Source organism: Tachypleus tridentatus, chromosome 6, assembly GCF_004210375.1.
Source record: "Tachypleus tridentatus isolate NWPU-2018 chromosome 6, ASM421037v1, whole genome shotgun sequence".
NCBI classification, from domain to species: domain Eukaryota; kingdom Metazoa; phylum Arthropoda; class Merostomata; order Xiphosura; family Limulidae; genus Tachypleus; species Tachypleus tridentatus.
Window position 1 is genome coordinate 57,421,838 of NC_134830.1, and position 27,629 is coordinate 57,449,466.

General features: G+C 34.1%; 1 protein-coding gene and 1 pseudogene across 5 annotated transcripts in view; both read left to right on the forward strand.

The window, feature by feature from the left end:
• LOC143252591 (uncharacterized) overlaps nucleotides 1–10,452 on the forward strand; it is a 79,865-nt gene extending 69,413 nt beyond the window's left edge. For 2 of the 4 annotated variants that reach the window (XM_076504955.1, XM_076504954.1), the window contains 3 exons: nucleotides 5,512–5,689; nucleotides 8,551–8,686; nucleotides 9,294–10,450. In XM_076504955.1, the coding sequence (XP_076361070.1) occupies nucleotides 5,512–5,689; nucleotides 8,551–8,686; nucleotides 9,294–9,345 (366 nt within the window). In that variant the 3' untranslated portion in view covers nucleotides 9,346–10,450. Of the gene's footprint in view, nucleotides 1–5,511; nucleotides 5,690–8,550; nucleotides 8,687–9,293 lie in introns of all 4 variants that reach the window. The other 2 variants (XM_076504953.1, XM_076504952.1) reach the window with 2 other exon arrangements.
• An 8,623-nt stretch (nucleotides 10,453–19,075) lies between these two features.
• LOC143252592 (mitochondrial nicotinamide adenine dinucleotide transporter SLC25A51-like) lies at nucleotides 19,076–26,825 on the forward strand (annotated as a pseudogene). Its single transcript, XR_013029055.1, has 2 exons — nucleotides 19,076–19,206; nucleotides 25,708–26,825. The product of XR_013029055.1 is annotated as a mitochondrial nicotinamide adenine dinucleotide transporter SLC25A51-like (transcript).
• The last annotated feature ends 804 nt before the right edge of the window (nucleotides 26,826–27,629 follow it).

Consider the following 27,629-nt stretch of genomic DNA (forward strand, 5'->3'; position numbering starts at 1 on the left):
GTTTGCCACTGTTAGCCTAACTCCATTTTGTAAATTACTTGGTAATTTTACCACAACTTGGTCTGACAGAGAGGTACTTTCTAATGACATAATCGATTAACGGCAATGTCATTGCAATTAGTTCCTTAATTAAGAAAGTTTCAGTTCAAAGCGATTTATATTGCAGCCACGTAAAACAGTTGGAATAATAATAAATAAAAATTTTAAGTGCACTGTCAACGAGATTAAAAGGGTCCAACATCAAGAGGGTTGCTAGGCTTGTCGATAACTGTGAATAGAACGTAAAACCTGTTATATCTTGCAAGTATATCCTTTCAGATGTGTGAACAACAGGCCTATGTTTATTCTCGGGGAAAATACTGGTGCAAAGTTTCTTTATGTACACTATTCGTTGTTAGAAAAGTAGCCCAAGAGTTGGCGGTGGGTGGTGATAACCAGCTGTCTTCCCTCTCCTCTTACACCACTAAATTAGGGACGGTTAGAGCAGATAATTAAAAAACAAACAAATTCTCTAAGTAAGGCATGGTAGTGAACAATAAGGTTACATTACATGGAGTATGACTATATAATTTTATAATCTGCATCAAATATCGGACAATAAAGTTATATGACACGGAGTATGACCGGGACAGTGTGACTTTATCATTTAAATCAAGTATCGGAACATAAAGTTATATGACACGGAGTATGACCGGGACAGTGTGACTTTATCATTTAAATCAAGTATCGGAACATAAAGTTATATGACACGGAGTATGACCGGGACAGTGTGACTTTATCATTTAAATCAAGTATCGGACAATAAAGTTATATGACACGGAGTATGACCGGGACAGTGTGACTTTATCAATTAAAAAACAAACAAATTCTCTAAGTAAGGCATGGTAGTGAACAATAAGGTTACATTACATGGAGTATGACTGGTACAATATAATTTTATAATCTGCATCAAATATCGGACAATAAAGTTATATGACACGGAGTATGACCGGGACAGTGTGACTTTATCATTTAAATCAAGTATCGGAACATAAAGTTATATGACACGGAGTATGACCGGGACAGTGTGACTTTATCATTTAAATCAAGTATCGGAACATAAAGTTATATGACACGGAGTATGACCGGGACAGTGTGACTTTATCATTTAAATCAAGTATCGGACAATAAAGTTATATGACACGGAGTATGACCGGGACAGTGTGACTTTATCATTTAAATCAAGTATCGGAACATAAAGTTATATGACACGGAGTATGACCGGGACAGTGTGACTTTATCATTTAAATCAAGTATCGGAACATAAAGTTATATGACACGGAGTATGACCGGGACAGTGTGACTTTATCATTTAAATCAAGTATCGGAACATAAAGTTATATGACACGGAGTATGACCGGGACAGTGTGACTTTATCATTTAAATCAAGTATCGGACAATAAGGTTACAGTACATAAAGCGGGTATGACCGGGACAGCGGTATGTCTTTGGACTTAGAACGCTAGAAACGGGGTTTCGATACCAGTGGTGGGCAGGTTACAGATAGCCTATTGTGTAGCTTTGTTCTTAATTACAAACAAAATTACCAGAACAACATAGTTTTATCATCTAGATCAAATGTCAAATACGGACAAAAAAAACGTTGCACAGAGTAAGAATGGGTCAAACCAACCCCATGTACAAAATCAAGCACTTGCCAACAAAAGCACATTACCATAGCCAATCATAGATATGATACGATAATCAATAAATGGATTATTTATGATACTAAATGTCTTTTTCCCTATGATACTAGATGTTTTAGTTCCTTCTGGTCCCACCGGGGACGGGAGTGAATTTACAAACTTGTAACGTTAAAATCTGGTCTTTAATTCCCCGCAGTGGACACGGGAGATAGTCAAATGTGGCTTTGCTCAAAAACAACTACAACAACAGTTTCCTATGATATCAGATGTTTTATTTCCCAGTTATACTACATCTCTCATTTCTATCGTATCAGATATCATAATTTCCCATGACAGTCGATGTGTCGGAGTTCTCTATCATACTTGACTGCTGAATTCCGTATGATGTTAGCTGTCTTATTTCCTTTTGATTATTAAGTGTCTTATATTAGTTCCGTGTAACACTGAATGGTTCTGTTTATTATGGTAGTAGATATCTCAGTCCATATAATACTAGATGTCTTAATTCATTATGATATTAGACGATTCCATTGTGATATTAAACTTTTAGGTCTCTGTCATACTAGGTATTTTAGTTATCTATGAATTTAAATCTCTTAGTTCACTATGATACACGATCGCTTGCATCCATATAATACGAGGAACGTTTTCATGTTAACTATGAACATTTGATATTTTCAGAACTATTCATAGATTAAATTTTTCCTCGCTTTTAAGTTATTGACGTCTTACTGAATTCTCAATCAATATCCCAGAGGTACTCGAACGAAAGACGAAAGAGAAAAGACGATGAAACCTTATTTAACTTAGAAAGTTATTGTGATTAGTTTTGACATAAAAACAGAAGTTTTTGTTGTTTATACGATGGAGGCGTACGCTCACGTGATGAAACTTTGGAATGGCGTATTGTCCGTTTATATATCGAACTATGAATCTGGCCATCAATAAACTTCCCTGTTTGCTCGTTTATATATTTTTTTATTTTCCAATCTATTGCGCTAGAACGAAAAACTACCTCGTCTCTAAAGACGTTAACTTATTATAAGGAAGACGGCTTCTGCAGATATGGTGATAAACTTAGGATGTTACGTATGGGAAGTTGAAGCTTCCCTAGAAATGATATTAGACTTAAGGAAAACATGTGAAAGTATTTTTGTTATTTTCACTCTTACCAGTTTTAGGCTAATTTATTTATGACGTATATATGCAGTCTACATGGATATGTAAATATTGTCGCTGTTTGTCCATCTTTAAAGGTATACCAATTATGGAATGCGACAGATTTATTATACATTCGTACTGGATCACTAGTATAAAATAACTAAGCATAACAATCTTGTTTCTCCTCCAAATCTAGAAGACGATAACGGTATAAATGTGAACTGTCGGTAACTGCTGTAAACATTATCATCGTTTGTTAGTTTCGTAATAACATATAATTGTCTGTAAACATTTGCAACAATGATTACATACGAATACGTTACGAGGACTTTTTCGTCGTATGTATTACATATTCACAAATGTGAGCAAATGTCAAAAATACATACTGTATTTTAGCTTAAGATAATGTATTTCGTATTGGTCAAGCTTATTGGTCTTAAAATAAAAAATGTATCTTAAAATACAAAAGTATATCTTGTACTCATACTGACATTATAAAATGACATTTGAACATAGCTTACAATGTTGTTTTTTTAATTAAATAACCATGTTGGTCTTATAACCGATCTTGTATTTTTGCTTAAAATATTTTTTGTAATAAAGAATTATTATCTTATAGTACATCCTGTGTTTTATATTAATATAATTATTATCTTATAGTACATCCTGTGTTTTATATTAATATAATTATTATCTTATAGTACATCCTGTGTTTTATATTAATATAATTATTATCTTATAGTACATCCTGTGTTTTATATTAATATAATTATTATCTTATAGTACATCCTGTGTTTTATATTAATATAATTATTATCTTATAGTACATCCTGTGTTTTATATTAATATAATTGTTTTGGTCTCGTAATAGTTTCTATATTTTCATTTAAATCGCTAATTTTTGTTTTTAACAATTTATAATGTTAAAAATCAGGGTTTTGATACTTGTGGTGAGCAGAGCACAGGTAGCCTATTTACAGAAGAAGTAAACAAACAGTGGTTAACAATCATGTTGTTATTGTAATCGACTCTGTTTCAATTCCAAATGCTATTGTTTCGTAGTTGTCAATCATGTTGGTATTGTAACCGACTTTCTATTTCAGCTCAAAATGTTATTGTTTTGTAGTTAACAATCATATTGGTGCAATAGGTGACTGGAGTGAATTCTGTAGTGTGTATTAGCAGTTTCAAAAGATTTTAATACTTATATACTAATCCTGTAAAATAAATAAGGAATTGCTGGTATTAGAGAACAAATATAATTAACTAATTAAAGGAACTTCCATGGACGGTAAGATAAATGAAGAATATTTTCATTTTACACGATTCTTTATGGTTGGCAGAGCTAAACTTATGTGAACTGAACGTATTATGTTTGTGTTTCTACTGACGACCGACACTGCTGTACAGAGTGAGAAAACGGAATTTTGCAGCAAAGCCCTGCTGTTATTACAGCTTATTTGGCACTGATTGTACTTATATCTACGTATAAATATATAGATTTATGCGTATTTATTATTATTATTCTTCTCGTGCTCAATGTTTTATAAATTCAAATATGTATATGTATTATATTTCTCCTTCGTGGAACGTCAGTGAAGCGAGTCTGTGAGGAAAATCTTCCCCGAGTGTGAATTGAGCGCCATCTATTATTTACTTTATTTTTTTTTTTTTATGTGATTCTCTAAATCAATGTTGTAAAATTTTATCATGTTAATACCACGCTTTATGGTGACAGTAATTAATATCTCGAGGCGCACATTCGACTATTCTACGAATCAAAACGAAGAAGGAAATCACCTATAACTATTGAATACTAAACTGTATTACCGGCCATTATGAAGCTGCATTTGTTGTATTTCATTGGAAATAAATTAGTAACATATAAAAATAGCCTAACAGTGCTATGTTATTAACATAACTTGTTGATCAAACAGCATACATTTCAAATATTTTTTTCTGTTTGTTCTACTGCTGAGTTTGTGAATAAAAACAACCTGAGATACGAACCGTAAGAAAAGGTTAACGTGGTATTAAATAATTGAATTAAATGTATAGATGGTGTGTTTTCACCTGAGTATGAGATTATTTATGTAATAATCCTGCTCATAGAGCATTTTGTAATAATAATTTTGTAGAGTGAGTCTGTAGTGATATTTATGTTTCGTAACGTGTTCCTTATAGCTACCTGACAGGCCATGCCAGTTATAATTATGTCCAGGATCATGGTTCGAAAATAGTCATGTCAATTATCCCTTCCACCAGACACTTAAGAATAATTTAAGCTGGATATGGTAGCGCAGATAGCCCTCGAGTAGCTGCGCGCGAAATTCAAAAGAAACAAATAGATGTTTCAGGAACACAAAATATGGAACATTGGGAGACGTTTTCCCGAGAAGGTTAAAAATATAATGATATAACCAAAATACACACAAGTTTCCAAATACTAAAACAATCCTCGAATTATTCTGTTTTGTATTTTGTTAGCTTTATTATTCTATGCCGGTTTCGTGGCTTCAAAGGTTATTATTCAGAATATAAATTTACAAACAATTTGTAATAAAAACATTCGAATACCACTTTACAACTAAATATAAATAAACCGAACTAAATACGCATGTTCCACTTATATTTAAAACTTTAATTATTTATCAATTGTTTCTAGGTGGACCGTTATCTTGAACGCTGCCTCACCAATGTCCATTCACCGGCGTTGACATTTCAAAAACCAGATTGTGAAGGATATCTCAGAAGACTCGGGAACAGATGGAAACGAAGATATTTCCTTTTAAAAGACGCCTCCCTCTATCTCTATCTAGACCGAAGTTCTTCCGCAGCAACAGGTTGGTTTAGGTTGAAGGTTCAATATTCGTTTAACTTAGAATGCTTTCTTTTTAAGGGGGGTCACCGCTGTCTTCGTATGATTGTTGAGCAGTCAATAAATGTAATCCGTTCTTGTTCTATTTAACTAACAAAATTCGCAAAAGGAGAATTTTTGCACTGTATTCTACTGACTTATTTATTACCTACAGCTAGGCACAAACCATTTAGTATGAAGTCATAGAGATGATACCAATATCAAGTGTGAATACTAAGACATGGATATTTTTAAAATGTCCTGTTTTAACACAGCAACTCGACTATCTTATATTAATTCAGTTTGTTGCTTTGTATATACGTCTAGTTAACTACCCCCTGCCCACAGTTCTACGGCTAGCTGGAACAAACCTGTTAGGTGGACCAAGGGATCATCTTATCTATACTGACTGGTCAGTTTATTAGAACTTATACCTAATAACGGTTTGCACCGCCTTTTGCTCGAACAATTGTTATGATGTGACATTGCGTAGAATTCTCAAGATGGCTAAATGTGTTTTAAGGAATTTTATACCCAATAAGTCACTAATATTTTACGCATTTCATGGAGTGTGGGGTAAGATGAGAACCGTGAGGATGAATGTATCTTTCATGTTTATCCAACAGATGCTTAATTGAATTCAATGTTCACCATGGGAGATGCTTGAAGTCTCCACAGTGTTCCTTAAATTACTATTTAAGTATGGCGGATGGAAACATTGTCATCTTGGAATTAATTATCCCCATCAGGATTCACGTGATCAGAAATTATTAAATGAGATTTAAAATTTCATTCTTACTTTTAAAGGGCTTAAGATATACAAGAACAAAACATGAAACATCCTCTAAGCCATGACTCCACCACCATAGGTGGGGCCACACAAGAAGGATAAGTTATTCATGTGACTTTTTCCCAATAGGTATTTTCTTGTATATATATATAAAAAAAGACAAAACATGATTTCTTGGGATACATCATCATTCTCCAGCTATTATTACTTCAATGTCTGCACTTTGTACAGTACACCACTCAAGGAGTTTTTGTTTTGTTTTTTGTCATTAACCGAGTCCATTGTTGCAGTGTATTTAGTGCAAAGTGTGGCTGAAAATGGTGGTATGTTCTCTTGCATTGAATATCTACAGTTTGAATGGTTGGACCCTACCATCTTGTTTGACCGCCTTTCTACTCTTTCTCTCATTATATGCTTTTGTCCAGAATTTTTTTCTGATAGAAGACATTTTATTCGTTTTTAGCTTTTGCTGATAAACTTGGATGATCAATGCTTTGAAGCAGCCTATCAAATAAATTGTGTTGGTCACTGTAGCACCTGCTAGAGATTCACCCACTATCTTGCTAAACTAACTTATAATGCGCTTATCCTAATTATTTGTAGTGCTTCAAAGATCACCTGACATCATGTAATCAACTTATTGCATCAGTAGTTCAGGTCAGGCACGAGTCTAAAAGGGTACATAGATCCTAACAATGTTGTCAATCAAGGTACATGACATAGCTCCCATTATTCGCTTCCCAAAGGTCACTCTGGCATGATGGAGACGTAAGAGATGATTTTTAGGATCGTTGAACCCGAATCAGGTTTTGGATTTTGTGTTTCTTCCCCCTCCTCGAAATCCCTCGGCCGCCATGTCTGAAATAGTATTCATGCTCCTACTCACAACCTGGCGAGAATACACGTGGTGCACGCGCTTAAATACCTGGTGGTTGTCCTCACGGGTTGTTTTCTATTCAGGTATACTTCTATCGTTGAGATAACTCTAGTTCACCAAAAAGGAGCTCAAACGAGTCCCGAGGACTCTCTAAACAATGTGGTCTAGGAGAAGGTTGCTAAAGTCAAACCTAACACAGTATGTCTTGGCCCTCTCGAGATCATGAGGGTACCTTTTTTTAAAAAAAACTGTGTTCATACTAATAAGCTATCAGGATCAAACTTGGCTCATATAATCATATTCCATGGGTAAGGCTCTGAAGTGAGATTTTATATATGGACCCCACTCATTCCTTGGTACAGATGTACGAGTAATGACTGATAATAGCCGAGCTTTATTGGTGGTACATTTGAAGACCGTAGCACTATTAACGAAATTTACATTAAATGAATGTGGAAATGGCATTTTACATACAATATACATAAAACTAACACTAAATCCCCTGTCCTATAATATAAAAGACTAATCTTGTTTCTCTGTAGTTTTCAGAGCTTTAGTTGTAGAAACTGGTAACTAATGGCAATGTGTGAGGAAATAGTTATCCAATTATGTGTTGTGTGTGAAAAGGTTATATTTCTAGAACCTTAAAACTACTATTGGTTAATTACATAAAGTGCTATTTGAAAGACCTGTTAACTATTTGTGTGAAATTTGTAAGACCTGCAGCTGACGGTTATGTCCGAAAAAGTGAACTTTGTAAGTCCTGTAATTAAGGGTTATGTGCGAAATAGTGTTATCTTGAAAACCTTAAAACTATGATTGCGTTACAGAAAAATGGTGTTTGTAAATCTTTTGTGTAAAAATATGTTTCTAGAATCATATAACTAATGATTTTGTATCAGAATGTTCTGTTTGTATAAAACTGATAATCAATGATCACGTGTGTAAGCGATGTTAGTAGGACCTGAACTAATGTTTTTGTGTCAGAATGTTATGTTTGTAGAAGCTGGTACCTAATGAATATATGGGTGTAAAGGGTTGTTTGCAGAATTTGATGGTATGTAGTATTTATACGTCTGAAAGTTATGCTTGTGAAAAGAAAAACAATATATATGGTAATTAGCAAATTTCAGGATTATTTGTAAGATGGCCATCATTTAACCACCTTGTCGAATTTCAGCCATGTTTCTTCTTCATGGATACAAGTTTCAAAGTTGTAGCATCACGGGCAAGAAGAACACATTCGAAGCCACCCCTTCTGTAGCCACTCAAAAACATTTCTACTTCCTTGCTGACTCTGAAATAGACAAGAAAAGGTATTCGGTTCTTTAATTGCTCTAATAATAGCGACCAAGAAATAGTAATACACAGAGTGATTAAACAAACATATTCTGTTTTTATCTTGGACATAAAAATAAATACACTTATGGGTAACACTTACACAAATATAGAATATAAAAACACATACAGGTAATATTTAGTTAAGATGGCAGAATACTTACATAAGATACTAGAATAAAAACACTTGCAGATAATGTTTGCATAACATACCAAAAGAGGCACTATTGTGAATAATATTACATGGAAGAACTTTACGAAGGTTTAACGCGTGAGTGAAATGACGATATAATTAAAAAACGTCTCGAAAATGATAGTATTTAAATCATAAAATAAAATTATAATAAACATTTAGAGAAGTACAACAATAAGCAGGTATCATATTTAGTTTATTACTTTTATTAAAGCATAATTAATCAAAATATTCCGAAAAGATTCTTTTATCTAGAACAGTGTCGGCGAACATACCGACGATCAGTAAATAACGATGTTTAGTAACGGAAATGAATCATTATGAGTGAAATAAATAAACAATTATTTTCATTAATTTTTGTCAGTTTTTTTCCTGTTGTTTTTCTCCACTAGGTGGCTTGCAGCACTGGAATACTCAGTTGGCCGTTGGATTAAAATTGGATGAAGTAAAAATAGGATACGAAAATGTGTATAAAACGTAAAAATTTTTAGGACAAGAACAAGTTTTTTCCCAAAAATACCGAAACTTTATATTTTAAGGATAACCAAGAAATATCTCGTCGATTTTGGGCAGAATTTTACCAAAAGATTTTAATGTTTGATGTTTGACATCTAGTGTTTGTTGTTTATATATGTATATATATAGTTTGAGTTTTACCTAAATTTGAAATAAATTAAAGTCTGTAGAAATATATACATGAAGTATTTGTATTTATCATTTAAAAAAGTATAAATACAAAATCAGATGAACTTTTTGTTGAGCTTGAGACAAACAATACACACTTGTCTTCCATTCCCAGGCCTTCTCTAGAACAGACCCGGTCTGGCCAGGTGGGTAAAGGCGTTCGACTCGTAATCTGAGGGTCGCGGCTTCAAATCCCCCTCGCACCAAACATGCTCGCCTTTTCAGCCGTGGGGCCGTTATAATGTAACGGTCAATCCCACTATTCGCTAGTAAAAGAGTAGTCCAAGTCTATTTTATGACATTCAGTTCGAATCACTAAATATGGCAAACTTTTCTTAAAGTACGTCACAGTATTAGAGACAGGGATCTTTTATTTAGATATGCTGTACACGTTGTTGGAGAGACTTCTCAACATTTATGTATCGTGACGAGTGAGTCAAGGTGCTGGCTGCGGATCGGAGAGTCTAGTGTTTCTATTGTTTGCATGTTAAAAAAGTGACTATTAATCCCGTTATTCGGTTTAAAAAGCCCGATAAAGCGTTTTGTTTAGCGGTGGATGCTACTGTTTGCTGCTCTCTCTCTGGTTATTCGTTCAAAATTATATACCTCGTCGTTTAGCCCATGCGCGCATAATGTGTTCCGTACATATTTTTTTTAAAAAATATGTTTACTCACCTATTTGTTTTGAGAAGTTTCAATTCTTTTTCCCAGAAATAAACTTAAAATAAAAAGACGCTAATTTAATCTGTAATACATTCAGTTTCAGGGTAAAATAATATAAGACGTTAATCTCTTGTTTGAGAACGTGCATGATTTTCAAACCTCTAATTCCACTCTCAAGTGTATTTAAGACTTCCACGGATAAATAAAAAGTCATCCTTTGAACAATGTTTGTTTGGACTATCTGTATTCTGCTTACCAGTGATATCGAAACTCAGTTTCAGGCGTTGTACGTCCGTAGAAATAACGCTGTGCTCACTATAGGTGTTTGTGTTGTTTTTTTTTATGAGAAAGAAAGAAAAATATTAGAGTTAACAAAATTAACATATCTTAATGAATCGTTAACGATACGTATGTTTATTTTACTATAGTATAAGAATTTCGAAAAAACTTAATTTAAAGTTATAACTACTACATCGTACAATTTGTATCTGTTAAAAAGTAAAAAACAAAACAAAACAGAGAACATGGGGTCACATGACTCTATGGTCCAGGGCCGAATTTAGATCCTTTGAGGCTCCCACGTAATACTGTGATACGGAAGGCCACATTCCTAGGTGTATTCAGAACTAAAGCCCTCTTCTTTGGGTTTCGAAGTCCCCATGTAATTGCATGGGAGGCCCGGCATGACCAGGTGGGTTAAGGCGTTCGACTCATAATCCGAGGGTCGCAGGTTCGAATCTCGGTCGCACCAAACATGCTCGTCCTTTCATCCCTGGGGACATTATAATGTTACGGTCAATCCCACTATTCGTTGGTAAAATAGTAGCCCAAGAGTTGGCGGTGAGTATCACTAGTCATCACCGACTAGCTGCCTTCCTCTCGTCTTAGACTGATAAATTAGGGACGGATAGCACAGATAGCCCTCGTGTAGCTTTGCGCAAAATTCAAAAAACAAAACAAACTGTTGTGTGGGTTGCATCTCATCTAAATTCAGCACTGTTTTGATCCAAGCATTAAAGAGGGTGTCCAGAAGTGGGCAGAAAATGATTTAAGATATATTTCTAAATGTGTTGAAACTTCTGTCGAGCCTTTGTCGTAATACCACGATATTTAGTGAATGTTACGATGTACTTCACTTGAACTAATGGTATTCCAGTAGCCATGGTAGCAGAAATTAAATACCCCTGACTATGAAACACGACTTAAACACGCTGTTAAACACAATTTCCAGTCCCCCTGTTTATGGTTTAAACAGGTTTTCCTCCAATGATAATATTACCATTTAATATTGAACCTAACTCCCAGTGCCACAGAGGTATGTGTGCGGACCGAGGCTCGATACTTGTGGTGGGCAAAGCAGAGATAGCCCATTGTATAGTTTTATGCTTAAGTACAAACACTATAGAACCAGCGTAAATAATTAAAAAAATAACTTTCTTTTCGGTTGGCATTCGTTATATAATATATGCGCGGTTTTAATTTTCTATTTGTTGTTTTTTCCATGCATTGATATGAACCAATGATCAAAAAATATTACTTCTTTAAGATGTAATTTCTATATGGTAACCCAGAATACACTTTTATATACGTGCTTTTTCCAAGTTCGTGAAGAGTTAATAGCAGAGCAATTGATGAGATGTTTAATTAATAATGTGACCTCAATGAACAAACAGGATTTATATAACAAAGATTCATATTCCTAATGTAATCATAAAAATAGTGTACCTTCAACTGACCATATAATGTTAAGAGATTGTGACAGCTTGCCCTAACAAGCTATGATTTGTTGTTAAATATTCGACCTAGAGATGAGAAATATATTTTGGAATTGGCCCGGCATAGCCAGGTGGGTTAAAGCGTTCGACTTGTAATCTGAGGGTCGCGGGTCTAATCCCCGTCGCACCAAAAATGCTTGCTCTTTAGCTGTGGGGGCATTATAGTGTTACGATCAATTCCACTATTCGTTGGTAAAAGAGTAGCCCAAGAGTTGGTGGTGGGTGATGATGACTAGCTGCCTTCCCTCTTGTCTTACACTGCTAATTTAGGAACGGCTAGCTCAGATAGACCTCGTGTAGCTTTGAGCGAAAAAAAAAATATATATATATATATATAAGAATCTTTCACACTTCGCAGGCGCATCGAAAAATTTTTGTTATGTAGTTTTCATTTTGAAATTTTCTGTTGAAAGTAAAGTCTTAGTGTCAAAGGTAGCAACGCCAAGTTATGATAATAATAATAATACAAAAAGTTCATTGAAGGCATGTTGATAAATAATTTTCCACAAAAGAAAACTCTCTTGATTTATAAGAATATTTCTTCTAACATCTTCATTATACTTAAATGCATTACACATTTTTCGCTGATTTGTGAGCACTTTTTGGTTTATAATTTATACTGTTTGATTGTTGATGTGACTCAGCATGGCCAGGTGGTTAGGGCTCTCGACTCGTAATCTACGAGTCGCAGGTACGAATCTTCGTCACACCAAGCATGCTCGTTCTTTTAGCCGTGGGGTGTTATAACGTTATGGTCAATCCCACTATTCGTTGGTGAAAGAGTAGCCAATGTGTAGCTTTACGTGAAATTTAAAACAAACACACAAGCTTAATGATTTATGATATAGGATATAAGAGTATCTTCAAATTCAAAGTGACCATTGTTAGGTTCTGATTGGATAAACATATTAGAAATTCTTAATCTGGCAAAAATAAATAACTTGGGATGAGTTGGTGAAGAATGTTGTGAGGGATCTTGTCCTATTTCTCTGGCAGTGCAAACCCAGTTCTCTGGTGTTGCATGCTGGGGTTAGGGTGTTGACGTAGACAGTTTTAAAGGCGGTTTTAAAAGAATTCATTGATTTACATCAGGACTTTTGTGATCTCTGTGATTTTTTGCGCCTCCAAACTATTTCGTTATAATTGTTTGTTTGTTTGTTTTTTGAATTTCGCACAAAACTACTCGAGGGCTATCTGTGCTAGCCGTCCCTAATTTAGCAGTGTAAGACTAGAGGGAAGGCAGCTAGTCATCACCACCCACCGCCAACTCTTGGGCTACTCTTTTACCAACGAATAATGGGATTGACAGTCACATTATAACGCCCCCACAGCTGAAAGGGCAAGCATCTTTGGTGCGAGGAGGATTTGAATCCGCGACCCTCAGATTACAAGTCGAAGATAATTTGGTGAAATCACGATATTTAAAAAAGTGCACTGGGTAGGGGGATACATTGTACTCCTGCTGGCTACTGGAATGGATATGAACATTAAATTAATATTTGGACTTTACTGGACCCACCACCTGGCCATATTGAATTAGCAATCACAGCCCTTCTAGCATTAAGCAAACAGATAATCGCCATAAATTAACTCAACAAAAAAATATCAGAAACAAAACTTCATTGAAAACGTGACACTTCTAATATCTTTTATCTTAGAGAGATCATATACAGCAAAACTTGTCACGATAAGAGTCTCTCCCTGTTTCTCTCCCAATTTGAATCTAAAAAAAAAATACAATTTTACAACAGTTGGATAACGACAAGAACAAGGCCTTGTTCTCAGTTTAAGAAGTAAAAATGCCATAAATTTATTGTATCTAAGTGATAATTCATGCTATTTACGTTCGAAAGATATTTTACATAGAAGTAAATAACACAGCTCCGGCTCTCAAATACGTATATACCCATTACTTTAGGATCAGCTTTTAATGAAACTATCTCTTAGGGTGCTAAACAGACTGAAACCCAATTGCATTTCTTCGAAAATGGATACTGCTTCATTAACTTTAGGCCCGACATTGCTACGTGGTTAGGGCACTCGACTCGTAATCTGAGGGTTGCGGATGCGAATCCCCGTCACACCAACATGCTCGCCCTTTCAGCATAGGGGCCCTATAATATGACTGCTAATTACACTATCCGTTGGTAAAAAATTAACCTGAGAGTTGGCGGCGGGTGTTGATGACTAGTCGGTTTTTCTCTAGTCTTACAAACTATCCATCGTGTAACGTAGCGCGAAATTCAGACAAAAAGTTCTTTACAATTTTTACTAGTAAACACTGAATCATATAAAACAAGCATTTTTTTTCGTGTATGAGTTTAGTTTATCTTTAAAAATCACGTTATACTTTAGGACTTCGTTTATATTTGTACAATGCTTTACTTATTAATTTAAAGACAATAAATACAAAGATATAGCGACATTCCTACGATTTCAAAGGGTTGTAATAGTAGATGGCCGTGTAAGAAGAGTCTATTTATTTATTTCTCTATTTGAATGAGAGCAAATCCACATTGAATTATCTGTTGTTTTTTTCATCACAGGTAATCAAACCTCGAATTTTAGTGTTATATGCCCATGAACTTGCCACTGGCTCGCCAGCGGAGAGAATATTTATTGAACACTATTTTTTGTTTTTGTTTTTAGTAATTGTTCAAGGACTGTATCATCAAAGTCCATCAATAAGGCAGTAGATAAAACTGAGGCTAGTAATGGCTGGTGACAGACACAGGTAAAGGGTTATTAAATAGGCTTGTAAAATGCAATTGACCGTTTTTCCTACTCCAAATGACTAATTAATTCAACAATGTTCAAGTAAAAGAATGTTTGCCTGTCTTCGGGTTTTTATGCCAAGTTATACCCCACTAATTTTGATGTTTTAGATTAGAGGGATAGAAGTTAGCGAATAACATCCACTACCAACTATTGGGTTGTTTTAGTCTCGCCGAATAACGGAATTTTACGTCCACAGTTATGATGCACCTACAGACACAAAATTCAGCGCGAAGCATTTATTTGATAGTAATGGGACACCAACAACGACATTTACATTTATTGTCCGATACGGAAACAACCAGGCTATTCTCAGACTCTGTGTAAAGTATTTTATTAAAAAATGTCACGTGGAGACTGACAACTCGTTCGAAGATTGATTATACACGGGTTCAATCATATTTAGAATGCAAAGTGTATCCAATAACAATGACTGGAATTGTGTCATAATATACATTTGTTTTTGTCTGCTTTTATGTTTCGATAATGCATGAGCTAAAAGTGCGTGGCCTTGTAATTAGTGTGACAGTTCGTCCAGAGAAACATTTAGATACGTGAAACTCGATTAAAAAATAGAGTAGATAAAGGTAGAGTCGAAGAAAAAATGAATTAACTATTTGAACTTTAACATAATTTAGATTTCGTTAAAATTACCATAAGAATATTTATAATAACACAAACCATCTGACCACTGTAAATTGCATATGTATCATCATTAAGATTGACTCGAAATTTGTGGGTCGCAGGTTTAAATTCCCGCCAAAAAACATGCTTGCCCTTTCAACCGTGTGGGCTTTATAATATGATGGTCAATCTCACTATTCGTGATTAAAAGAGTAGTCCACGAGTTGGCGGTTAGTGGTGTCTTCCCTCTGATATATAACTACTAAATTAGAGACGGCTAGCGTAGATAACCTTGGTACAACTTTGTACGAAATTCGAAACAAGTCAAGCCAAAACATCAAGGTATGGGATACAGTGACCAGGTTTTTAAGGAATATAGAGTACTGGGTAATTTGTAAGATGGTTATAATACGTCTGTGACATCAGTAACCCAACAAAAGAGGTACTGCCATATTTAAATTAAAACGAATGAAAGTAATACAGTTACTTATAACCACGTGAGTGATATCGAGAAACCTTCGTCGAATAAGGCAGAGCCCTGTCAACAAAAACAAGTTTGTAATTTTTTTAATCTGGTCCTGAAGCTAAAAACAAAGTCAAGAAAAAAACTTTAGACTGTTTGTTTATTTTGAATTTAATACAAAGCTGTACAAGTTAGTCATCAAACCCCACTGCCAACTCTTTTACCAACGAATTGTTGGAGTGAATGTTATATTATAATGCACCCACTGCTGAAAGAGCTAGCTTGTTTGGTGGGAAGGAAGCCAGACGTAAGATCCAGGTCAGAACCCTGGGAACTGGATTAATGGAATAACCAATATATTAAAACCACCAGATTCAGACATTCGAGCGCATCCTGACCAAAGTGGTCAAAGCATTCCAGGATAGAAATTGGCAGGTGTTAGCTCATTATCAAGAAGTTTGAAGATGTGCATTAGTGTGTATGTGTATATACATAACACACTAAGCGTAATAAGCATAGTCCAACGAGAAAGTAAATATGGCGGATGAACATCACCGATATCTGATTCGAGTACCTGAATTAGAAAGGGGATTTAAAAGTAGAAATTATAACGTAGCAGTAACTGGGTAGAGCAACAGTTAACTTAAGACAATAAACTATTTCTGAAAATTTTCCAACAAACTCAATCAACACTCTTAACATGTTCGTTTGATACCAGATGGAAACCTTAGCACTTTGAAAAGTCGAGTAATTGTTTGTTTTTGGATTGCGCGCAAAGCTATACGAGAACTATCTGCGCTAGCCGTCCCTAATTTAACAGTGTAAGACTAGAGAGAAGGCAGCTGGTCATCATCACCCACTGCTAACTCCTGGGCTGCTCATTTACGAAAAAATAGTGGTATTGTCCGTAACATTATAACGTCTCCACAGTTGAAAGGGCAAGCATGTTTGGTTGTGCGAGATTCGAACCCGCGACCATCGGATTACGGGTCGAATGCCTTAACCACCTGGCCAAAGTCGAATAAGATGGGCCACCTAACTGATCTAGTACGTTTCTCTGCAAGATGTTTAGTCTGTGTGTGTATCATTTGACTTTTACTTCAATACAGATTGTATGTCGAAGATATGATCAAATGCGAATTTCATCACAATTGTTGGACCCCATGAGTTTTTTTATTATCCAGTATTAGATGTTTTACGCCAGAATATGATATAATATGGTGAGAAAAGTGGATCGAATTTTATTTAGGCCGGCATGGTTAGGTGGTTAAGGCGTTCGACTCATAATCTGAGGGTCGCGGATTCGAATCCCCCTCGCACCAACCATCTCGCCGTTTCAGCCGTGGGTGCGTTATAATGTGACGGTCAATCTCACTATTTGTTAGTAAAAGAGTAACCAAAGAGTTGGCGGTGAGTGGTGATAACTAGCTGTCTTCTCTCGAGTCTTACACTACTAAATTAGGGACGGCTTGCACAGATAGCCCTCGAGTAGCTTTGCGCGAAATTAAAAAAAAACAAACAACGAATTTTGTTTATTTTTATATTATGGTTATTCTCCCCTTCCCAATATTCAGTGGTTAACAAATAAATTTTCAGGCTTACGACACTAAACATCGGGTTTAGATACCTGTGGTGAACGGAGCACAGATAGCTTTATATTTGACAATAACAATCAACCAACCATATTATGGTTGAGGGGAAAACTTAGCTTATTTCTAAAAGAATATGCAAGTTATTTGAAATTGTAATAAGAGTTCAAGATTTTATTGAATTCAAAGTGAAAGTAAAATTGAAACTCGGTAAGTGGTGTTTAGCATGTTTTAACATTTCTAAAAAAAAAATAACTTGGAAAATTTTCACTGTAGGTATTCGATGACAATTGAAAAAATCTAAGCTGATCACTGATTTTATGACGTAAAGGAAGAGGGTTCAGCTTATGAAATGTATACTCAAATATTTTTCAGTTTTATACGTCGAAATTTAAAAGCTAGAATTGGCAAATATTTATAAATATGAAATATATGATAAAAATGTTTTTTTTTAGAAATGTTTATGCTAAGTATTGTAAGGATAGAGGTTTAAGAGTTTATCTGAGATTAAGTGTATGAGTTGCACAATAAGACTAATTTTAAATTTCTCATATAGAATTTATAGGGCCCGGCATGGCTAAGCGTGTTAAGACGTGCGACTCGTAATCTGAGGGTCGCGGGTTCGCATCCCCGTCGCGCCACACATGCTCGCCCTTTCAGCCGTGGGAGCGTTCTAATGTGACGGTCAATCCCACTATTCGTTGGTAAAAGAGTAGCCCAAGAGTTGGCTGTGGGTTGTGATGACCAGCTGCCTTCCCTCTAGTCTTACACTGCTACATTAGGGACGGCTAGCACAGATAGCCCTCGAATAGCTTTGTGCGAAATTCAAAAACAAACAAACAAACAAACAAGGATATATATTAATTATTATATTTAAAATGACCCAGTATCATGATTTCTTTGACTTTGCTAGAGTTTTCTATGAGTACCAACAACAAGAAAGAGACAACTAATACAATCTGTTTGCATGTTGCTAAGTAAAAGCTACAAATTAGGTACCTGTGCTCTTCTCCTTGTTGGTATCGATCTTTTAACATTATAAGTTCTCAAACTTACTGTTGAACCATCGTGGTGGGTGCAACCAGCGTTTCCAAGGATCGCGAGTTAAACAAGTGGTACCGCCATTCGAAATAAGCCTAAAACGAACAGCATTGAATTTCAAAATTGCTATTTTAGATTTACCTTCAAAATGGCAAGTTGCGTGACTTTGTGAGAATATAGAATATATCACGATGGCGTGGCTAAAAGTTCACAATTGTGGGTGTGTATTTTAAGTTGCATTAGGGATAGGATGATTCTAAAATTATAATATATGAGATATTCGTTCACCCAGTCAATCACCGAAACCATTCCTACAAACATTTTCCTCTGTGTTGAAGTCAGCTATCATAATAAATGTCCAAATAAACGGGTTCAGAATAAAACAAGTTCAAAAATCTGCATCCTGCAATTCTCAAACGTTTAAAGTGACTTAAAAAATTAAACAAGATGAATTTCGTTTATTAAAAGTGGATTCATAACTTTGGTGGTAACACAAGCAGAGCGGTGGATTCATCGGAATAATTTAACTGTATTAAAGACAAAATGCTACTAGAGTGCGCTGCTATTTCAGTACATGACCGAAAAGCAAGAAAAAGGATAACGAGAAGAGTGTTGGGATGCAATCGAATAAGGTTGTGTTGAAGAGGAGAAGGCGGTTGCGTTGTTATGAATGCATTCAGTTCTATTTTAAGTAAGTATATTCACTTTAAACCTAAAGCATATAGTTTATTTAGCATTTAGGTATAGTATCTGATGCTAGTATTTTAGTTAGAACAGAGGTGTTTTACTTTTTGTAACAAAATTGTAAGAAGGCAATATTGCCAACACTATTCTATAAATTGTAACTAACTAATTCTATTGTACTGGTTCTTTTATTTCTCATATTTATTTTAATTGTTGTTAAATATACGGTTCTTAAATTGCTATCTTCTATTGTTTGAGATGCAAAGGTATTACAGAAAAATGTTTGCTGTATCTAACAAAAACATGACAGCTTGTCTTTATATAAAATTTATTATTATCACTATATTATGTACTGTTTTACTTTTAGCGTATGGGTATATAAAGTTTACAAGGTAGTTAACACTGACTATTATGAATTATTTAATTCAAATTCACTTATCCATTTCTTTCTGATGTGTAGGTACATTAATATGCATGTTTATGTATGTGTGTTTCAATGTAAGTAAGACTGGTTCAAGCACCCTTGTTAGTCATGGTATAATGTTTTTATTTTGCGACACTTAAATACTTGGTATAAAAATGAGTAGCGGAAATAATCCCAAAAAATATATATATTCATATTGTAAGAGAGACAGTACTGTAATATGTGTTGTGCTTAATTTTATGAAGTATTTTCGTTGTTATTTATTAAATTGTCAGTTTATAACATCATATATTTTGGAATTTCGTGATTTTGTATTTTTATTATACCAGGAATTCCAAGTTTTTTTCAGATATGGAATAATAATATGTATGTAAATTTCCCTGTCTTTAAATGATTCAAGCATTTAATTTGTGTGTGTGTTTATATATGTATATATATTTTTAAGCCAAAACAAAGTACATTAAAATTAAAAAAAAAATATGCTGCATTTAAAAAAAAAAAAGAGATCCTAGGGTACAAACTACAATATGAGATAATAAAATGTATCCTAGGATTTGGAGGTGACTGAAGAAGTAGGACCCATATTGTGGTGGGGATACACTGTCTATCAGTCTTAACCTTCAATTTGCTAGTTTCATACAAGAAATAGACACAATTAGACTAGAAATGAGGAGAGCAAGATGTAGATGCTCAAGCCCACAACATCCCACATCTATATCACCTTTCACTGCCTGCAGACAGTTGTGGGAAGGTGACTGCTCTCCCAATTTAAAATAAGAATAATACGAAAAAGATAAAAATAAGGTACTACCATTTTCGGCTAAGTGAGATAAAACTTGCCTCTTGAATGAAGTTAGCATTTCTGCCCTCTTGTGGTAGAGGCACTATGTGTGTGTGTATATCACATTTTTTTTGCCTTTGTAGACAAGATTTATTCTATTAGGAAGTCATTTCCTTGGCTGAAAATAAAATATTTTGCAACCACTTATGAACACTGGTATCAAGATGGTTATATTAACTTCTGTGGAACATAATTGAAAGAAGCCACTTTTTTTTTAACATTACACAGCAACATACATTTGTGTAGTTACATGGTAAACTATACAGTTTGTTTCTTTGTATTTTTTATTTAGTTAATTGTGATGGGAATTTTAGATTGTGAGAAAAACTGTTTTGGGTTTATTGTCTTTCAGTTTTTATATGTTATGCTAGGTTATTTCTGGTAACCAAATTGTTTGAGTCTTAGCTTAGTTTGGCTCATCTATTACTGCATATGGTAATGATGGTTTGTAACCTAGGGAGTTATCTTTTAAGTTATTCACTTTTGGACATCTCATTGTTAGAGTTTTTAGCTTAGCAATTCTTGGTAAAAGTTTCCTTAAATATTGTGATCATTTTTGTAAAATAACTGTATTTTTCTGTGCTGAATTTTTGTTTTTTGTGATTTTTTAGCCATTTGTATCTTAAGTCGTAATAAATACTTTTCTGTTTTTTTGCATTCCAACTTTATTTGAATAGCATTTGCTAATGATCTGGTATGATAGTTAATTGACTTACAGTTTAGAAACTAGTGTTTATAGTTTCCCTTTTTTGATGTTTTATATGGGGGTGGGTAGGAGATTTAACTTGCTTTGATGGTAGTATTTTTCATCATAGACACATCATTACAGTCTGTCATCATTCCACAAAGAGATATTTGTTATTTATAGAAGTGATACAACCACTATTTTTCCATTCATATAAAATCTTGAAACTTAGATGGCAGTTTATTGATCTTGGAAATCTGCCCCAAGTTATGCCCCAAGGGTCATGATTTCAAGGTTCAGTCAGTAGAATATTGACACCCAAGCTTGTTATAATGTACTGTTGCAAGTACAGTACAACCATTATCATTTTTAGTAACATATGTAATTACCTAAGTTTAATTATAAATTAGTCATTGCTTTATAACTAGGTACTAATTACTTATTACCTTTTGTCCTAAATATTTGCTGTTAACTTCATGTTAGTGCTGAGAAGGATTGTGATTTTGGTGGAAACTGATGAAATCCAATCCTGGGCCTTAGACTAAATTCCAGCTACCACTTTATAGGACTTCCCTTAAGATAGAAGCAGATTGATAGTCAAAACATATGATCAGATTTGTTTAATAACTTGTATATAATTAAGTTTGAAATATTAGCTATTATACTTAGTGACCATATAGGTTGCTAACCATGGAAACAATATTTGATTATCATAACAGTACTGTAAATACTTGAGGTGCATTATATATATAAAACAATTTAATTAACCAACAGTTTTCCATGTTTACTCATGGATGTGTTTCTGTCCATTTTTTATTATCTGTTGTTTTTTGAAGAAAACCTTTGTGTCTTAAGACGTTTAGTTTAGGTTTAATTTAGTTGCACTTTATGTATCGTTTCTTAGAGTTAAGTGTTCATTTTGCTGACCATTGCTTTGAACTTACCTTTAAGAATGATGTCCATTTCTGATGAAGGTTCTTAAATATTCCGTTCTTCCAAACTTTGATCTGTGAAGCTTCTTTTCTTTTGTTTTCATGTTGTTTTTTATGCTTTCTGTCCTGTAATGTTGAACTGTGTCAACTGTGGGTCCAACCCTTAGGACTAACTTTTTAGGGCTCTTCTTGTGTTTATGCAAATTTGATCAGGTGAACTGAGTGCAAATATTCCATACATTTTCTTACTGGTTGGTCAAAATGTTAATTCTGTGTACACAGGTGGGGTTCAAAGTGTGTAACCATGACATTTTAGTGTGGTATTGTTTGTTGTCAATTATCGACTGTTTATTTTGTCCTGTATTTCTGATTTAATGACACTTCATGGTAGGAGAGAATAAGTAATAGATACAATACACAGGGATACTGAAAGAAACTGTAGGTATGCATTTTGGAGGTTATGCAGATATGATATGCAAACAAATATTCTTCACATGAACATTTCTTCAACTCTGACTTCTAACACTTTAGGTCAGACTGACATAGTTAATTTACAGATGTATCTTAAGCATAGATTCCTTTTATTTACACTCATAATTTTTATGTACAACATATTTGAAAGTTTTACTAAAAGCTTGCTATGTTTTGTGTATATATACACATAATAACTTCAGAATTGTAGTATTACTTCTACAGTACCAGGTTGGTACAGTGGGCTGAGCCTGCTTGTGTTTGGTTCAAGGAATTTCTCTCCAACAATTGTGGTTATTGTTTTTACTATGAATTTAGAGCATGTCATGTGTTATGCTGATCCTTTCATTTACTAGAATTCACTATCAGTGGAGCTTGATTACTCATGCATACACCATTATTAGTTTACAAGTTTGACGTCTGGTATACTGCCTGAGATAATGACATTTTAACAGTTGCCAAAATAATGTTTATTGTGAGAAACACAAATTACTTAAAGATCATACTGTTTTCAAGAAATCTTAATTGTTCAGTTTCTTTTCTTTCATTACAAACTCATAAGCTTCACTTGAGAACTACAACATTCATGTAGGCTTAACTCTCTACAACCTTCACAGGAAATATTTTTTCTCACCTCCATTTCCTTTGTCAACCAACAAATGACAAATTATTGGTCAAGTCATGCTTGAATAGCAACACCCTCATAAGTTTGTGCAATTGGACCAAGTCCTAACCACTTGCTTGAAGATATAATTTTAACTAAATCTATCACAGTGCTAACCTGGTAAGTTGGTTACAAGATTGGCATTCAAGCTGTCTGTTTTTCTTGATATAGGCTGCCCTCATACCTTATGTATTTCACTCTTTGGGCCAGCATATATGGCTAGAACTTTGATTGTTAGAGTTCTCTTAATGACATTAATCACCCACACTTACAGAATTAATTTGTATATAATTATTTTTAGTTTATAAAAAGTGTTGGTCTTTCATGGCATTAACTTTACACAGACCATAGTTCTCTTATTTAAACATGTCCAGTCTCTCACTTTAAATTTTATATCTGTCTTTAATGTTTAGATTTTACTCTGTTTTAAGCAACTACAGTACAAACCCTAACTGACACAGAAGTAACTGTAAAATGGTCGATGCTTTTTTTAAATTTGTACTAGATTAATGCATCAAATATTTTCTATTATAGAATATTACTCCTCTAGTTTTAGGAGCATGCTCTCATGGCCTTTTGAAACTATAGAGTACTAACTGCATGACAGAAGAAAATCTTGAAGGAAGATTTCATCAGTAGCACTCTTGTACACCCTCTTTAATAGCTTATCACTGAATTAGGGAGTTTATAAAGATAAAAACAAATAATTCACCGTTTTTGTACATTTTTTTACTATTTAGGCTTTCAGTCAGCTTTCTCAGTAGAGTTATAATGATGTACCATTACTATCTTTAGAATGGCGTGATTAATTATATCGGAAAATAAAATGATAGAATATTTTATCTGTATTTATTCAGAGTTATCTCTTATTCTTCCCATCTACTACAGTAGATAATTCTTCAAGGTTCTATGAAGTGTTTTGAATTAGGTACATAATCTTATAGTAATAGTCTGGTTGTTTTAGAAAAGAAAACTAAATATTTTAGTTGTGGCATAGTGACAATTTTTAAGACTTTTTGGTTTATCTTAATGCTTTAAAGTTCATGTTTGTTTTCCTTGTTTTGTTTTTTAAAATAATTTGTTGGAATATGAGATCAAAACCTTGCTGCTTTGTGTATTGTCTGTTGTTTTCAGTACTGAGTGATGGAACATATAAATATTACACATTAAAATGAAAGGTTACTTAAATTTTATATGTTGTGTTGTATATGTTTAGTTTTCTCATAAGGCTGATGTGCATTTAAGTGTCACAAAAGTATGTCTGTGGACTTACTAGAAAGTGGGTTTTGATACCTGTGGTGGGTAGAGCACAGATAGCCCATTGTGTAGCTTTGTATGTAACTACAAACAGACTGATATACCAACTTAGTTTAAATACATATAAAGCATAAACTGTGTATTAAGTAGGTTGGAAACATATTCCATATTCACTTGGACATTTGAAATACAGTGTAGTTTTGATTTCCTTCTCTAAGAAAGGATATTTCTTTAATGGAGGGTGTTTTAAGGAAGATTACATGAACTAAGATGATTCTTGGGATACATTGATATCTTGTGTTTTCTTAAGAGAAAATACAAGATAAGAGGCAATTTTACTGAAGTTTACAAGGTTGTCTGTGGAGAACTGACTATGATTTATTTGTGCTGTATTCTGAAGGTAGTATATACAAGAGAACACAAGATCATTGGTATCAGTGGGATTGAGGGCATGAAAATTCCTCTTGGTCTGATATGGTTCCTATCATATACTGGAGTTCTGCTTTTGTTTGAAGATCTTCAGCAAACCTATAACAAATATCATTCCAATGCTAATGAGGACATAAGGTCCAAAACATACTTACCTCTGATGCCACTTTTTCTCTAAAGTTGAAACCCTGGTAGTTTAGTAATAGCTGTTAGTATTGATGAAAGTAAGTATTATTGACTTTTTTTCAATTTAGAAAAATGTTAACTTCCAAAACATAATTAACTCCACTGCCACTTATAGCTCTTACTCAACTGCCAGAATTTCAACTTTGGTAAGAAAAGTTTCAGCAGAAGTAAGTACCATTTGAAATACATCTTAAATTTAGGAAAATATTAACATTAAGACTTGGACAAAATAGGCTAAACTTCAGTTAAGACATTTTTTTTTTTTAACAAGATTATTGATTTATTAAATGAATTGCTGTGAGTGATATTGAAGACTGGTATTTTATGAGTATTTAAGAAGGGGAGTCAATGATTCATGGAAAACTAAATGGTAGTTTTAATTTTATATTTGAAGGCAGACTTGAAGGACCAAATGTCATTTATTGTCCATATGTTGTACTGAATTTAAAATGAAGTAAATTTAGGAGTTTTGAGAAATGGTTAAAGATAACTAAGAAAGGAATGTTTTTTTTTATGTTTAGCATGTTATATATGTATGGTGCTAAATAACATTTATAATACCAGACATTTTTTTTTGAACTCCTGTTTAATATATTTTCCTTTTTTTTTTTTCTGTCAGCTTTGGATGCACTGGCTGAATAAGTGCACAATTTAGAATTATTTTATTCAGCAAACTTGACATGGCAGCTACAGCACAGACCCATGTAACAAGTGACCTTTGTGGACATCACTTGTCCTTTCCGCAGAGTCTACATTCAAGTGGTAGCCACCATGAAGACTTCAAGGAGTTTTTCTGCGGGTGGGGTGCAGCATTCATTAACATCTCTCTCACATTTCCAATCAACAAAATCATCTTCAGGCAGATGCTCGATGGAGTTCACACGTATGCAGCCGTACAGCAGCTAAAACTGGACGGTCTGTATTACTTGTACCGGGGATGTCTTCCTCCTCTCATTCAGAAAACAGTTTCGGTCTCCATCATGTTTGGAACATACAACGAGTACAGTCGGTACATCAGGAATAATGTGCCCTCTGTTTCTCCCTTTGTTTGTTTAAGTATTTCAGCTGTACTGGCTGGTACAACAGAAGCTCTGCTGATGCCATTCGAAAGGATCCAAACACTGCTTCAAGACCGCCAGTATCACAATCGCTTTCATAACACCTTCCATGCTTTGTGGGAAATCAAGAAGTTTGGGGTGAAGGAGTATTTTCGAGGGTTAACCCCTATTCTGATAAGAAATGGAATTAGCAATATGTTATTTTTTGAATTTAGGGGGAAAATTAAAGAAAACTGCCACCGAGTCAGACATGTTTTGGACGCATCTTGAAAGATTTTATTAGTGGAGCTGTAGTTGGAGCATTAATCAGTACAATCTTTTATCCCGTTAATGTCATCAAAGCTAAGATGCAGGTTCAGTGTGGGACCCGATTTCTGAGTTTCAGTGAGGCTTTTGCTCTAACCTATTATGAAAGAGACTGCAGTTTAAGAAAGTTATTTTATGGTGTGCATGTAAATTACACACGTGCTTTTGTCTCGTGGGGAATTATAAATGCTTCCTATGAATTTTGGAAAAAACTCGTGTATTGAAAAATTTCTAGTATTTTTTGCAACCTTGTTTAAGTTGTAATATGAATACAGGAATTATATTAAACAATTTTGTTTTGTATCATAGCACCAGAATTATTGTTTATTGGATGGTTAATTTTATGATCTTGTTACTGTTACTCTAATTATGAACATATGTCTGTGTAATGTATAGTTGTAGTTACTAGGTTGTTTCATATTTAGTTATTAGTTGAATGTATGAACTCCAGAATTTGGACTTCTTAGCTGAACTATAAAAGTATGAAGCTCAGCTATGTATTGATACTATTGATGAAGCCCTTGTTTTGTGATTATGTACTCTTAACATATTTTTAAATGTTTTCAATGTTGATTAAGAGTTTGGTACTTATGAATTTGTATATAACAACTTTGTTATGGCCATCAAATACATTTTGTACTTATGCCTGTATTTGTAACTAAACCCTAATAATTAAACTATTGGTAATTTATTTCAATCCATAATCGTTTTCAGATGGTTAACATAACATGCTACTGTCGCAGCGTGTCGAACCAATGTTTTATGTGGTTGCATAACAGGCCAGAAAGTTGAGTAGAAACTCAAACATGATATATCTATAACATGTTAAACTAGAATGTAGACTACCTGTTAAGTACTTGAGTAATCTTCCAGTCCATGCTCACTTTATTGTTAAAGTGTGCAGTTAAGAATATACCACAGGTTAAAAACAGATAAAGCAGGTGTTGAGACATTACTTACAGAATGTGACAATTTGAAGTGAATTAGTAATATGTCTGATAGCTGTCAACTGTATATGTGTAGGCCCAGTTTTGACATTTTCTGGAAACTTGTTACCTTGCATTTGTGTATCACTGAAGTATTCTTTTTATGAACCATTATGCAACCAACCCATAGATAGAACTAAATGTTAGAAAACGTTTAGCATGTTTAAAATATTGCTGGTTTTTCACTTTTC